A 14,845-nucleotide genomic window follows, 5' to 3' on the forward strand; every position below is an offset into this window, starting at 1 on the left:
AAAGAGATCTTTGACTGATGCCAATTCTACAGCTATGAACTCTAACACTACCCTCTCGCTCTCTCTCTATCTCTCTTTCACACACACACACACACAAACACACAGAAATGAAAGAGAAAAACATGGCAAAGAAACAAGCCATTGCATCTATTCATTCAAAAATATTTTTTTCTATTTAGAGGTCCTACATGGGGCATTCACTGCTACTTCAGCCCTGATGCCAAAAAACGTTCTATAAAACATAAATAAAACAGAATGTGTCATTTGCTAATGCTTTTTGGCATATACTCCATTAAAAACAATACCAAGACACACAAATACACTTAATGTTTTTCCTCATCAACTTCATTGATTTTTGTAAATATATGTTTATTCTGAATTTGAATAAACATGAATAAATATGAATTGTCATTCATGACAAATGAAATAAACACCAACAGGATGACATAGGCTAGTGTACCCGATTCTACCCAGGGTTTATTTCTCCATAGAAATCTGCTCACTATACATTATCCCACTTGGAACACGGCTTACCACTAAAGCATTCAATAATGTGAGACAAAATAGTGATTAAAACATATTTTAATGATTTGAAATTAGCCTACTCTCTTCTGTCACTGCTGAATCTGTTTGCATTTTCGTCTCCATTAAGCAGTCTTTTAGCACTTCGCCCATGCTGTGTTTTTCTTGGTGTTTTTTTCATGTCTGTCCACTTCAATCAGGTCAGTCTCTGTGTCCTCAAGTCACTTAATATTGCTTCTCCTGTCAGTCCAGTCCAACTTTCTTTTCTTTGTTGCTGGGGACATGTCATTCTCCAGCCACACGTCAAGTGTTTTGTCCTCTCCAAACAAATTGAGTCCAGAAAATGATCCATATTTTGCCACTAAAATTAGCTGGCAATTTGTTATTGAGCTTGGTACATTAACGGAACACTCGGACATGGATTCTGCTCTGACCACTGATTTACCAGTGGGATGAGATCTCATAGTTTATTTTTTAAACTTCTAGAATTAAAAAGTGGATTTATTTTCACTCTTGCTTCTCAACCTGTCTGCAGAAGGTGCTGACCTCTGTCAGGTGTTATAATGTAATTCGTCTTTCTTCATCCATCCACTCCATAGAGTCTCTGGTGACTGCTGTCAGTGGCTGAACTGAACACCAACACACATCAGCACACCAGCTGATTTCCAGATAGCATACTTTTTCTTGTTACTTTTAGTACATACTACAACTTACAAAGCTACATGCAGTATACATACTGTACAATTGAGACATACTGCTTTGTTATAATATTGTATCTTGATCTTTCATCCATCTTGCTCATACATCCATAGCAGTCCGTAGTGCCATACTCTTGGTGTCTGCTATTGCTTGCTAAAGCAAATGTATAGTTTGTCTCTATTAAATGGGAGGTCAAGCAGTTTCACAGGGAGGGACTCACATGCACTAACACGCACATGCAGCTACAAAAACAAAGAATAGTGAACCCAGTGGTTCCCAATCTGGATTCTGTTGAGAAGTTCAGATGCCAACTCATATTTAGGGAGTGTGACTTCATTCTCTGCTTCGGATGCCATTAGTCCACAATATCTTCACATAGCAAATAGTTGTTTGCTGCTCCATTGATCCACAATTAATCTCATATATAGAACATTTCAAAAGTCTAGTTGTTTTAATTAATTTCATCATTTTGTCTTTCATTGAAGTGAAATTTAAAATAATCTTTGGTAAAGTTTCTTCCCTTTTCAGGGCAATTCCTTTGACTTTGATAAGAGTTTGTACATATATTAGGCTTTAACAAATAAACAGGTGTGTGTAGTTTTGCAACATAAATGTGTAACATGTATGTTCAGTATATGCAAATCATGTGCATGATTTGACATGTGTCTTTTGCCAGACTTCCTTCATCTTCAGGGCTGCTGCTGTGACCTTGCCTTTCCTCTACTGCTCGCTCCATATTTATTTATTTATTGAAATAAACCACTTGATTCAAGGTCTAGTCATGGGGGGCACAAGGATGAGCATTATCATATTGCCTGGCAAGGTTAGTGCTCCTTCACACAGCCATGAGCTCTCCCCAGCTGCTCATATACAGCACAGGCTCAAACTGTGCTTCCACTGACCTGGGTTTTTATTGTGATAGTTTATTTTAAAATGAGAATAAATTCTATTTTACACTGATATTAATTAATTTGGAAATTAAATATGCTGACAAATTAGCATTTTCTTATTGTTGTTGTCAGTGAAGAAGTAGAACTGAGAGTTTGTGCATCTCTTATTTTAAAAACAGAAAGAAAAAAAACTAAATTGTAAATCACTGATTTTCATTAGAAATGAAAAGGCCCAGCTTGGTTTCCATGATCAAACATGACAGATGTAAAACAGAAAAGCAAAACAAACAAACAAAAAAATTAATAATAATACAGAAACTAAATAGACCAAAAAGTAGGTAAATTTAGAGGCTCCTCACTAAAAGACGAAAAGATTAGCATCAGAGTGACACTGGAAACCGAAGATGAAGAAGTCACTTTGACCACAAATGCCCACAGACACTGACATCAGTAAATATTCTCACCAGCTCTTTATCCACTCTTGAAAATCTGCTAATTAAGTTATTTGGAGGAGTGTGTTTGCATATTAAATTTAGCTTTATTAAGCTTTCAACTTTTTTTCCAAAGAGGTGCTCTAAATGAATGGTGAAAGTATACATTTTTTTAGCTGTTAAAAATCAAAGATCAAGGCAAGATCCAAGATGACGCTGGATGACCAGCAGCTGGTCACGGTTGCTCTGACCCCTGTTTTCTTACTTTACTTTTTTTTCTAATGTAAATAGATGTCAGGCCAATACTGGAGTGAGGACTCAGATGCAGAGTTCAGCAGAATTCACAGATTTATTAAACAGTGTTCAGAGATCTCTTTGTAGAGTGTAACCAAAATAGGCTATGAAATTACTCTATGTAATTTTAATAAGGTCTATCATGAACAAAATAATGAAGTAACAAAAAACACTCCACTAGGAGGATAAAGAAAAAACACTATGAATGAAATAAGAAAAGGAAACAGAAAACGCTACCGAAGGAGGAACAAACAAAACGGCTATGAATAATCTAAGGAACTACACTAACAAAACAACAGAACAAAAGATCTCTCCTAAACTACGGAGGCAAAAAACACTTCGATAAAATACAAACGAAACAGAATCAACAATCTAACAAAGAACTGAGATTCGGCTAAACTAGCGAGAAACAAAAACTAGACTATAGAAACTACAACAGAAAACACTCACGAAGAGGATCAACAACACGTAGGCAATAATTCTGTGGCTGTGGCTGTGAACAAAGGGAGCACGGGTGACTCGACCAAGGGACAAAGACACACTGGCACAAGACAAGGGAGACTACAACAATTTAACACGTGGAGGGTAATCAGGAACAGGTGGAGATGACAAGACAGCAAACCCAAAACGAGACAACCTCACCACGGTGTGACAATGGACAGTTTTCTTTATCTTTCTTTGAGCCTCAGCCTGGAGAAGGTCTCTGCCCTGTGGAAGACCTCCTGTTTGATCCCGGTTCCTAAAACAACACACGCCAAGGAACCGGCCCACTACAGACCTGTCGCCCTGACCTTCCACTTCATGAAGACCTTGGAAAAGCTCCTCCTCAGCCACCTCCACTCTGTGGTGAGCTCCACCTTGGACCCGCTGCAGTTTGCCTACAGGTCCAACTTCGGGGTAGAAGACGCCGTCATCTACCTGCTGCAACGGGCACTCACCCATCTGGAGACCGCGGCTGCGCTGTGAGGGTTATGTTCTTTGACTTCTCCAGCGCTTTCAAAACCATTAGACCAGCACTGCTGAGGGGGAAGCTGGAGGACGCTGGAATGGATAGACATCTTGCTGCCTGGACCATCGACTACCTCACTAACCATCCACAGTACGTACGAATGCGCAGCTGTGAGTCAGAGGTGGTAGTCTGCAGCACGGGAGCACCCCAGGGCACCGCCCTTTTTACCTTTCCTGTTCACCATCTACACCTCGAACTTCACCTACAACATGGACAGCGACCATCTTCAGAAGTTCTCTGATGACTCCGCCATTGTGTTCAATAATAGAGGACAGAGTATTGCTCAGTTACTCTAACACCATTTACACTCATTTTTGCATTAGAACCTTTAAAGTTTGATTGGCATTGAGGTGACCTAACTGGTACATGTGAGCCCACTGAAGCACCTAACAATGGACAGTATCAGTCACACACAGACAGTTATGAGGTCCATTACCTGGGTCAGGTTGGTGTCGTTGAGCCCACGTGATTGCCGCCACCGCACATGAAGAGGGCAGAATGGTTTTTGACTTTAGACTGGCCCCCACAGCTACTGGTGAGCCCGATCTTTTGGTCGCACCGGGCAGTTCATTATGTGTCCTGCATCCTTGCCATGTAGGCACAAACCTGCCTGTATACAACGCAGTCTTTTCAGCTGTTCATTGAGTCCCTCGATAAAGACGTTGCGGAGTGTAGCTTCATTCCAAGAGCACTCTGGTTCCACCACCGAATACTCAGCCAGAATCTCACTCCCCTGTTTAAGGTTCAGCAATCTCCCAGCCACATCTCTCACATAGTCAGGGAAATCAAACGTGTTTCTGACATCAGAGATAAATCCCTCAAATGTTAAATTCTCTATCTGCTCTCTAGTGTAATGTGCCTCTGCCCACTCTAACGCTGACCCTCTTAACAGCCCTATCACATGGCGCATCACATAGAGATCTCAAAGGGGAATGTAAGTGGTTTCTAACTGAACATCATGTTGCATTGGAGAAAGAAGAGAGAAGACTGTAGAAACAGAAAGCATTCCTGACTTGTGGAAGGCAGCCTATGTCCTACTATTGTATAAAGAGCTGAATAATTATTGGCCCGCTTCCAAACTTACATGTTTTGCTAATGTTGTAGATCAGTTGAGAACATTTTATCTCAACACTCAATACCAAAATCTTATTCAACAGGTTTTAGGGCATTGTACTGTGACTGTACTGTAACAGCATCAAAAATTTTGAATGACATTGCTAGTGCATTACATAATGAGCAGGATTGTGTCACCCTTTTTATTGACTCCTCTAAGGCTTTCGATAGTGTTGATCGCCATTACTGTTCAACCCAGATAAAACAAAATGCATGTTGCTCTCTTGAAAACTGGCTGACAGACCCAATGAAATGAACATTACTCCTGAGACTTCAAATGCAAGAGTATCATATAACAGATAAAAATCATATTAGTTAAGTCCTTAAAAGGAAACCTGCATTGTAGAAACAAGACCTGTATTAGACAAAAGTGAAGGAAGCAAATTGTCCAGTCAACCTTTTTACCCATTCTGGTCTATGGTGATGTAATTTACATGCATTCCTCTGTCTCCACTTGTAAACCATGCAGTCTAACACTCTGCCCTTGGATTCATAACTGAGGATAAGTTTAGAATGCATCGATGTTAACTGTCTGAGAAAGTTGGATAGCAATCACTGGCAGTCAGTAGAGAATGGCACTTCATTAATTTATCTGTAAAGCACTTAATGGCAAATAGCCTGAGTATCTCTAATGTCTTTTAACAATAAATCAAGTTCACACTGTATTAGGTCCCAAGTAGATAGTAGATAACTATGCCAATACTGACACTGGGAAACTGGCTGTAAAATACTATGCACCACACAAATGGTACAACTTGCAGAAAATTCAAAAACTAGACAAACTGATCCCTGCTAATCAGTTTAAATCTTGATTGACTTGGAGCAGGTGACCCTAGGTGTTTTATTTGAATTGATGTTGTCTCTCTTATGTTGTTGGCCTATTTGTTGTAAAACTTGTTCATTTAATTGTATTTCATTAATTGTTTATTAAGCAGAGACAGTGCAGAATACATCTTTTGTTAATATCACCAAAGCTAATTTTCTGTATCCTTTGTGTGTGTATATATATATATATATATATATATATATATATATATATTCTTTGACTCTTAATTTCATCAAATTACTTCATTCCATTTACTCTAACCAAGTCACCAAGATGAGATCTGGCCTGTTTCTCCCACATAATATTTTTTTTCCTATCAATATTTTTTTGTTATAGCAAAAAGAAGCTTTATGATGATACCAAGATTCTATTTTAGACAACAATAGACCTCCATTTTCTTTATCCACATATAATTTATTATGACTAAATCTTTTTTTTTACAGGAAAAAGTGTTATACAATTTCAACCTGTTGGGCAGAAAAGTTAAAGGTAGCTTATATGAAATAGAATAAATCTTTGGAGAGCTGAACATTTAACCAAATTGATCTCACCTAATAAAGATTTATTCATTTTAGGCCAGTTTTGTAACGAAGAGATATTAGTTTGAATAGTTTTTTCCATTCCTGGTGTTAGTTTAAGCCTTAAATATGTCAAAGCTGATTGCATTCACTTGAATTGCTGCAACTGTCTAATGACATATCTTATAAAGAGGCATGGCTTCTGATGTAGCGCAGTTAATCGCGTAACCTGAGATTTCAGAAAATGTATTAATAATGGAAGAGATCAGACAAAGGGGATGACATAACTCCATGAGTAAAAACTGTTGCCACCAATTCTGTCTAGTAGCTGTATCAATTGTAAAGGTCACTATATTCTAATGCATGCTTTCCTTCTCCCTTCCTGTCTTCCACAGCAATTTGGCAAGATTTTAGACGTGGAGATTATTTTTAATGAGCGAGGCTCCAAGGTAAGTGCACTGTAACCACGCTTTCAAGAACACACTGTACACATATATGATTTTCCAGCAGACAGCATTTGTCCCTTGCCCTCCTTTTCTCTTGCAGTCCTCCACTCCTCTGACTTTCTTCACAGCTGTCTTTCCTTCTGTCTAAAAGTATTTATGGACCTATCAATTACACTTGTCTGCAGGCAGCACTTTACACCTTAGCAGCCTGCCATACATTGTGACGGACAATAAATCGCTCTTACTTATCTTAACATCTGATAGAAATATAGTTTATTAATGATGTAAAATGGAAACATTTCAAATAATATTTCACAAACACAACAGTATATATCCCACTGTCCTATTGAGTTTTTAATTTTCTATTTTCTATTTATCTTTTTATCTTGCTATTGCTATTCATGATTTCGAGCTTGTAGTTTCCTTGTTTTAGTGATGTGCTCAGCACTAGATGTAAAATGTGTCACAATGTTGTTATACACCTAATAAAAACCCAATAATTAAAGAAGATTAAAAGAAAAACACACACACAAAATGCTTCTACTTACAAAAGTTATACCAAGAAGGAATCACTTGTTTGAAAGTAGCTCTACTCAGAGCTGTTGAATAAGTGAGTTGCAACACTTTCTTAGACTTCCTTTGTAACTGGAGAATGCAGAAGTGTCATGGGGGAACCAATACTGAACCCCTGAATAATTCCAGCACTGAACCCCCATTTTCATTTTCAGTTGGTAAGTGAATGAAACGACACATTTATTTTATTTTATTTTATTTTGCCATTTTAATGCATTAGCTAACCTCTCTTGAATCTAGTCAATGATGGTATTTTATGTAGCCAACCTTAGGTAATGTTTATCTTAAGATAATAGTTAGATTCTAATTGCAGTTACTTAACGTGAGCAACACTTTACCAACCACCACAATCAAATGCCAGTTGACCTACATTTACCTCAAATTAATTGCAGTCATTGTCTTTCGGTTGGCATACAAATGTTTTTCTTGGGTTATTAAATTTGTTGTTAAACTTAGCAACGCTTGGCTGCAACTGTATCAGTATACCTCACAACGAATGGCAATGAATGGCAGCTAGCTCAACTAGACAAAATGTTTAGCTTGTATGCAGCAAGGTTGTTCCCTGGTTAATTCAGTCATTACACGCAGTGCATCAGTGACGGGTGATAAGAGTAAAAAAAAGCATAAGTATATGCAGATATCTAGTTACTTCACAGATTTTTCTGTTGAAGTGCTGACATGTCAAACCATGGGATAATGACTTTGATGACCTCACAAGCCAGTCATCTACAAAGGATCCAAAAGCAGCAAGGTGGGTAATTGTCAGAAACATCTCTCTCTGTATCCTTCAAAATAATAATCGAGATGAATGAACACATCTAAACAACTAAACTGAACATTATAACCTTCATGAAGGGATGATTTAATGTAGGACTGTTAGGCTGCATTAGTTTTAGCTCAGTGTACCTTATAAACTGGAAACTGTATATATCAAGGTCAAGGGAGAGAAGACTTGTTGACAATTGTATTCACTCTGCTTTGCCCTCAAAACAGTCTTATGGGCAAGCTCCTTGTGCATGACCACAAAACTGAAGTCATATTTTTACCAGTTAGAATACAATGATGGATTTGCATGACTGTGACAAAAAAATATAAGAAATGTAATGTTATTTCCATGAAAACAGAGCTTGTAAACTCACGAGAATGTTGAAGATCTGATAGAAAGATCTCATGCTGGTGATTCCAACTTTCTCTAAAAAGACTCATATGTATGCTGCTGCTTAGGTGACACTTTAAATGTTCAAAGAGTCCTCTGAGAAAGTTGGAATCACCAGTGTGAGATCTTTCTCTCATCTATCAGTCCATTGTCTATATAAAAATATATTCACTTAAAACTAGAACATATCTCTGTAAATAGGGCAATTCTACTGTGGAGTTGGAATTGTAGCCAAACTTTGATGCAACTGATGAATCAGTTCTTTGTGTTCATAAAAATTTGGTTGAGTGCAGCCTAAAGAGAACATTACAGTTTGCTTGTTGGACCAACATCACTTAAGTCTTTTTAACATTTAATTTTACAGTTTTTTCTGTCTATTTTACAAAGTGAGAAGTGTATCACAGCTCTACCATGAATTGTACTTTTTGAAGTTCATAATGTTCTGTTCTTGTTCACAGAGACGGAATATATACATTTAATTATTTGTTTTTTAGTATAGTCATAGTTAAACGTGGTGTTGGACTGAGCTGCATTATATTGAGAGGTGTTTCTAATTACTTGTCCTCCCTATTTGTATACATTAGGAATACATACAGAATATTAGAAATACATGTGAAAATATTGCAGCTCAGTACAACACCACCACCAAGCATATAACTGAAATAACACCTCTGTGATAGTGTAAAAAAAAAAAATCCCTGAACATTATAGGCAACACAAAAGCAGATTTTATGGCTGAGCTGGTGTATTGGATTACATTAGCTTTACAGCTGTACCTAATAAAATGGCCACTGAGTGCAGTAATTTGGATAATTACACGGTTTTTGGTTGTTTTGGCTCTGTCTTTCAGTACATTGGATTTGAAATTAAACAGTGATTAGGAGTCTAGAGTGTAGACTTTAAGCTTTAGTGTGACATTATTAATTATTTGTTCATCAAACTCAAAGAGTCTGCAAACAAGAACTATGCATGACCATTTTCTTTAAGTTCATAGGAACTTGCCATAGGAACTAAAATGGCAATTATTAGTAGATGGTTCATTGATGCATCTGAAAATATCAACATTTTAAGATGAGTCTGAACTTGAAGTCCATTGTCATTATTTATTTTCAGATTCTGTACTGGAGTACAGAGCCAAAATAATAGAAATCATGTTAGTGTCCAAATTTGTATAGACCTAACTGTAGGCATGTATACTCACTTCTTAATCTCAACCTCATGAAAATGATGATGATCATGATTTGATGTGTATTAATCTATGTCCTTCTGTGTATTAATCCTAACACATCACATCATTCATCTTTCTTTATCTCCCCCATTTCTCTCCAAGGTCAACTCGACTCAGAACAAGGTCTCCTCTGGGTCTATGATATGGTCTGCTTCTGACAGTGGAATGGCCTGAGCAAAGCATTTAAGTAACTGAAGCATTTCTTGTGGCGTAGAGTTTGATTTATTTATTTATTTATTTTTTACCATCACTGTATGAATAAGCATTTCTACACACTGCCATTTGCTGTAGATATTCTTTTTTTGTGCAATACTTTTTCATTACTACTGTTTACTATTTTGCTATTTTATCATTATGTATATAATCCTTTTACTGCTCGCTATTTTGATATTTTATTATGTATAGTTTGCTCTTTATAGTCGTATTTCAGAATTTTTCACTTATTTCACTGTGTGTAATGCTGCTGCTGCTGCTGCACTGCAATTTCCCAGCTTGGGATAAATAAAGTATATCTATCGATCTATCTATCTATCTATCTATCTATCTATCTACCTATCTATTTGAATGTGATTCTTACATGTGTGTCTGGAGATGTTTTGAGCAGTGACCATCCAGTGAAGTTTTATAGAGCACTCACAGCCAGGTGAACAAATCACCTTTTCTTCCTACTGTTGCAGTTGAAGAATGCATTGGCTATTTTGAACACTTGCTTGCCTTTCCTGGTCTGCAGCCTGCCATCTTTGTCACCCTGTAGGAAGTTGAATGAGTTTCTGTGATGACTTCACGGAAAAACTTCTATGTGTTATATAATAAAATGTTTTTTTCAATGTAATTGATTGCCTTGTTTACTTTGCACAATTGACCAAACATCTTTTTTGAGCAGTTGCTGGGAGTCATTGATATTCACTTGTTGTGCATGTTCATGTGAATGTCTTAACATTGAGATAATTAATTAATTATGACCACATAAGCACAAGAATATATTGTATACATACATATTGTATACTGTAAATCAGAGGAGGAAGAAGTATTCATCATCATTTACTTCAGTAAAAGTATCAATACCACAGTGTAGAAATACTGTGTTACAAGTAAACGTGTTGCATTCAAAGTTTTACTGAAGTAAAAGTACAAAGGTATTTGCATCAAATGTATGTACAAAAAGTAAAAGTACAAACAGTAGAAAAAGTAAAAATACTCATGATGCAGACTGGCCCATTTCAGAATAATGTGTATTATATTACTGAATTATAATTATTGATGTATTAATATATACATCTCTTTAATGTTGCAGCTGGTAAAGGTGGAGCTATTTTTTTACTATATATTCTGCTGGGTACCTTGTGAATTTCACCCTAGAGATCATCTTCTCCAGAATCTTATGTCATCATTTGTTTGTTGATTATATTTTGTATTATTAAAGTCAACAAGAAAACATAGTGGAGTAAAAAGTACAATATTTGCCTCTGAAATGTAGTGGAGTAGAAGTAGAAAGTAGCAGAAGGTGGAAGTATGCAAGCAAAGTAAAGTCCAGCACTTTAGTTACTTTCCAACACTGTTGTAAATGTATTTTATGTTATGGGTGCTGTCCACTTTCCCTCTAAGATTAACAGAGAAAAACTGATTAATGTCTCTTCACCACTCCCCAGAAAAAATGCTCTGTTGAATATAACTGCGGTCAGTGACACATTAATGCACAAAATGTGTTAATATTAATTGAAAATGACTGCAAATATAGTTGCTGCTGCTGTCTGTCCGGCTTGAAACCATCAGGCTGACAGCGACTGTTTGTTGTCTGTTTGCAGCTATTTAGAGCTACATGAACCACATGACCACATGGCAGCCAGATCAAAGAATGTCGCAACTCTCTTATTCAACAGTGCAGGCTAAACTTAATATCGTAATAGATCTACAAATAGTTCATATAACCCAATCCTTGTTGTTCTTTTTTTACAGAGATGAGCAGACAACAAGTGTGCCCCCACAGAAACTTAGACTTCACAACCAGAAAATTTAGGATGTCATGGTACTGCTCAAACTATTTCATTGATAGGTGATCTGTGGTAATAAGAGACAAAAATACCTCTTAAAAAGCCTGCTGATAAAACAAAAGTAATAAAACCCTTTATTCACTGATGATTCCTAATCACTCTTTCTCTAAAAACTGAATAAATGAGTAAAAAGCTGTCTGAGGAATCTCAACAACTTCTGCAGTCAGATCAGTGATGATCGACCATCAGCTTCTGCCACTTCAGTCCCGTCTAACATAATGAATGTGACTCTTAAGGTAGAGCACACTGAATGGTTTGACAATAATGAAAATGATATACAGTATACCCTTGTTTTTCGCGGGGGTTCCGTTCCAAAAAGAACCCGTGATAGGCAAAATCCGTGAAGTAGAAACCTTTATTTTTTTTTTCAATTATTATACAATTAAATACTCTATTATACATTGAAAAGAAAGAACAAACCATTTTACAGGCTCAAGCATTTGTTTCACAAATAAAAGTACTTTAGAAACGTTTTTTTTAACAAATAACTTCTGTACTTTACTGTCAAATAATAATTTTAATCATCGATGTGAACAGAAGGCTTCAAATTGCGGAGATTAGCACCGCCCACCGCGACCCGAGTAATTGGATTAAACGGGAGAAAATTAAAAATGATTATGAAAAAAATACAAAGTACAGTCGGACAAATAGTGACTCAGGTGTATTTCACTGCTCTTCAGACTGAGCCGCTGCATCCTGACTCCGCTCTGCAGTGTTTTCTTCTTTTGAAGCCAGCGGTGCAGGTGTGTTTGTTCGGGAGAAGAACATAGTGATAGGCAAAACTCGAAATTACAAGAGAATTTGCACGTACGTAATGTAAATTTGGCAAGCTGTTTCACGTACGTGTTCATATTAAACTGCAACGTTATTGACGCACAGGTAGAGAAGAAGCGGAGTGACTTTTTAGCCAATCAGAATGCAGAACACAATGCACGATGCAAATCCGTGAAGTAGCGAAACCATGAAAAGTAAACCGCGTTATAGCGAGGGATCACTGTACAGTGTTTGTCGTGGTCTTCAGATCTCAACCCAAGTTGAAAACCTTTCTGAGACTTTGGAGGAATGACCACCACCATCATCAAAATAAATGAGGAAACATCTTCACCACACTTGTAGATAGCACTTTTTGTACAAGTCAAAGGGGGAGACATCAGGGCTAGGAGAAGCCCTGTTCCCTTGGATCACCAGGGGTAAATCCGACTGTTGTGCTAAAGAGTGCATGACAGGTTTCTGTTGTCTAACTCCCTTTAAAAAAGGCGTTTGAAAGTAGGACACCAATCACTCTCCATAGCCTTCATGGCAGGATGAAATTGCTGCAACAAATGCTTTAATCGATAATGGTTAAAATGACAGGCAGATCTGAGCCTCTTTCAACATACTAGTAAAGAGAAAAATAGACCATTTATCTGTGTAACACATTGTAGTAGAGCAGACATGTGCAAAGCTGAGTTTCTGGGACTGAAAATGTGGGGCTAAGGTGAGGAAGTTTCTGAGATCACCATCAGCCTCCACACAAACAAATTACATTTACCTAAAGTCATCTAAGAAAGAACACTCAGTCCATCATCTTAAAACGCAGAAATGTGTCACTACACTGTCAAATTTTCTTTTCCTTAGGTGGCTTATTAAATCAGTTCATATGAGTGTATACAAATTATGATTATTATGTTTATCTGTAGGGAAAGCTGCAGGTGATGTCATATGATTAAACCAGATGGCATGAAAAAATGGAAGCACTATGCAGGCAGAAAATGCTATCAACAGTCACTGAAAAAAATTGGGGCACAAGGTTTGATATTTTTTGATAATTTAATATTTACAACACACCCACATCAGGATTGACACACAGCCAGGCAATGTGGACCAGAGCAACACAAATCGGGGTAGCATTATTTTGCTCTTCACCACCACGTTACTGATAGGAAAGTGGAGGCCTGTGTGTGGAACCATCATCTTTGTTTCATCAGAAGAACTTCACCTCCACTTTGGTGTCAACACTCTTAGCAGGTACTACTTGAGCCACGCTGACTTGTAAAGCGTAAAAACACTATCTTGTGTTTCTGAACAGCTTGTACTGTGGTTGTAGTGCTAGAAAAGAGCAAAATAAAAATGTACTGTAGTACATGAAATAAGATTTGGAAGCAAGTGCATATTAGCAACACAGAATATATCTCTTCCCTAGTATAATTGTTTTATATTTAGTCATTACTTTCACACATGCAACACTTCAATACAACTCTCGAACAAATAAATACAACCTATGTTTAACTTTAGTGTCTTCTAGTGTTTTAACCCACACTATGATCTGCAGCTTTTGTCCTTAGTTTACTTTTTTTGTTTGTTTGTTTTTGTTTTGGTATCCAACTTCTCAACCACTTGGACCTATTTTAATGTTGTTGCTGTACACTGTACAATTGCCTCTCTCAGGTACTCATGTCAAGTATATGACACCATCAGAGCTCCAAGAGCATCATCAAATCTTTGCTCTGCACCCAAAAGTGAATATTTTCTTCGGCTAATCCTGGTGGAGCAGTGGGTGTCTTAGAGGGCTAAGCCTGTACTCATAGAATCAGGAGTTACAGTACAAAACTGATGTTGTATTTCCTATAGGACTCATCCTTTATGAGCTGTTGCTATTCGTTTAAGGGCAAAGCTGATGTAGTCAATGCCCATGATAACACCTTGTCCTGTCCTTTGTGAAAAAAGGGGGCCATGATTTCACACCCAACACAGTACTGCCAGTGCAGAATGGTAGGAGATTTATTAAATCCTGCAATGGTTTCCATGCAGACGACCAATACAAGATGCTGGGATATTAGTGGTGCAGATGGAAACTGATGAAAGGGCACAGAGAAGCCAAGATTGTCACTTTGTTGTGCAGATATTTGCCACTGTCTACACTATAAGGCAGGCTCTGAATGAGGATAAACTTCTCATGAAGTGCCCCCAAACACCCTGCAAAGGCTCCATTCACACTCCACTGCAGGCTTGTGTGATAGTATCACAGAGTCAGTGAGATAAAACACACACTTGGCAGAGTCCATGAGATGCTTCCTCCACCTTGTTTCTGTGCGGCTACGAGAAGAACC

At 37.4% G+C, this 14,845-nt stretch overlaps 1 protein-coding gene across 2 annotated transcripts in view; it reads left to right on the forward strand.

Moving 5' to 3' along the window:
- rbfox3a (RNA binding fox-1 homolog 3a) overlaps window positions 1-14,845 on the forward strand; it is an 85,857-nt gene that overhangs the window by 34,847 nt on the left and 36,165 nt on the right. For both annotated transcript variants that reach the window (XM_041962553.1, XM_041962554.1), the window contains exon 3: window positions 6,698-6,751. In XM_041962553.1, coding sequence (XP_041818487.1) covers window positions 6,698-6,751 — 54 coding nt within the window. The remainder of the gene's footprint in view (window positions 1-6,697; window positions 6,752-14,845) is intronic.

Source organism: Chelmon rostratus, chromosome 21, assembly GCF_017976325.1.
Source record: "Chelmon rostratus isolate fCheRos1 chromosome 21, fCheRos1.pri, whole genome shotgun sequence".
Classification (NCBI taxonomy): Eukaryota; Metazoa; Chordata; class Actinopteri; order Chaetodontiformes; family Chaetodontidae; genus Chelmon; species Chelmon rostratus.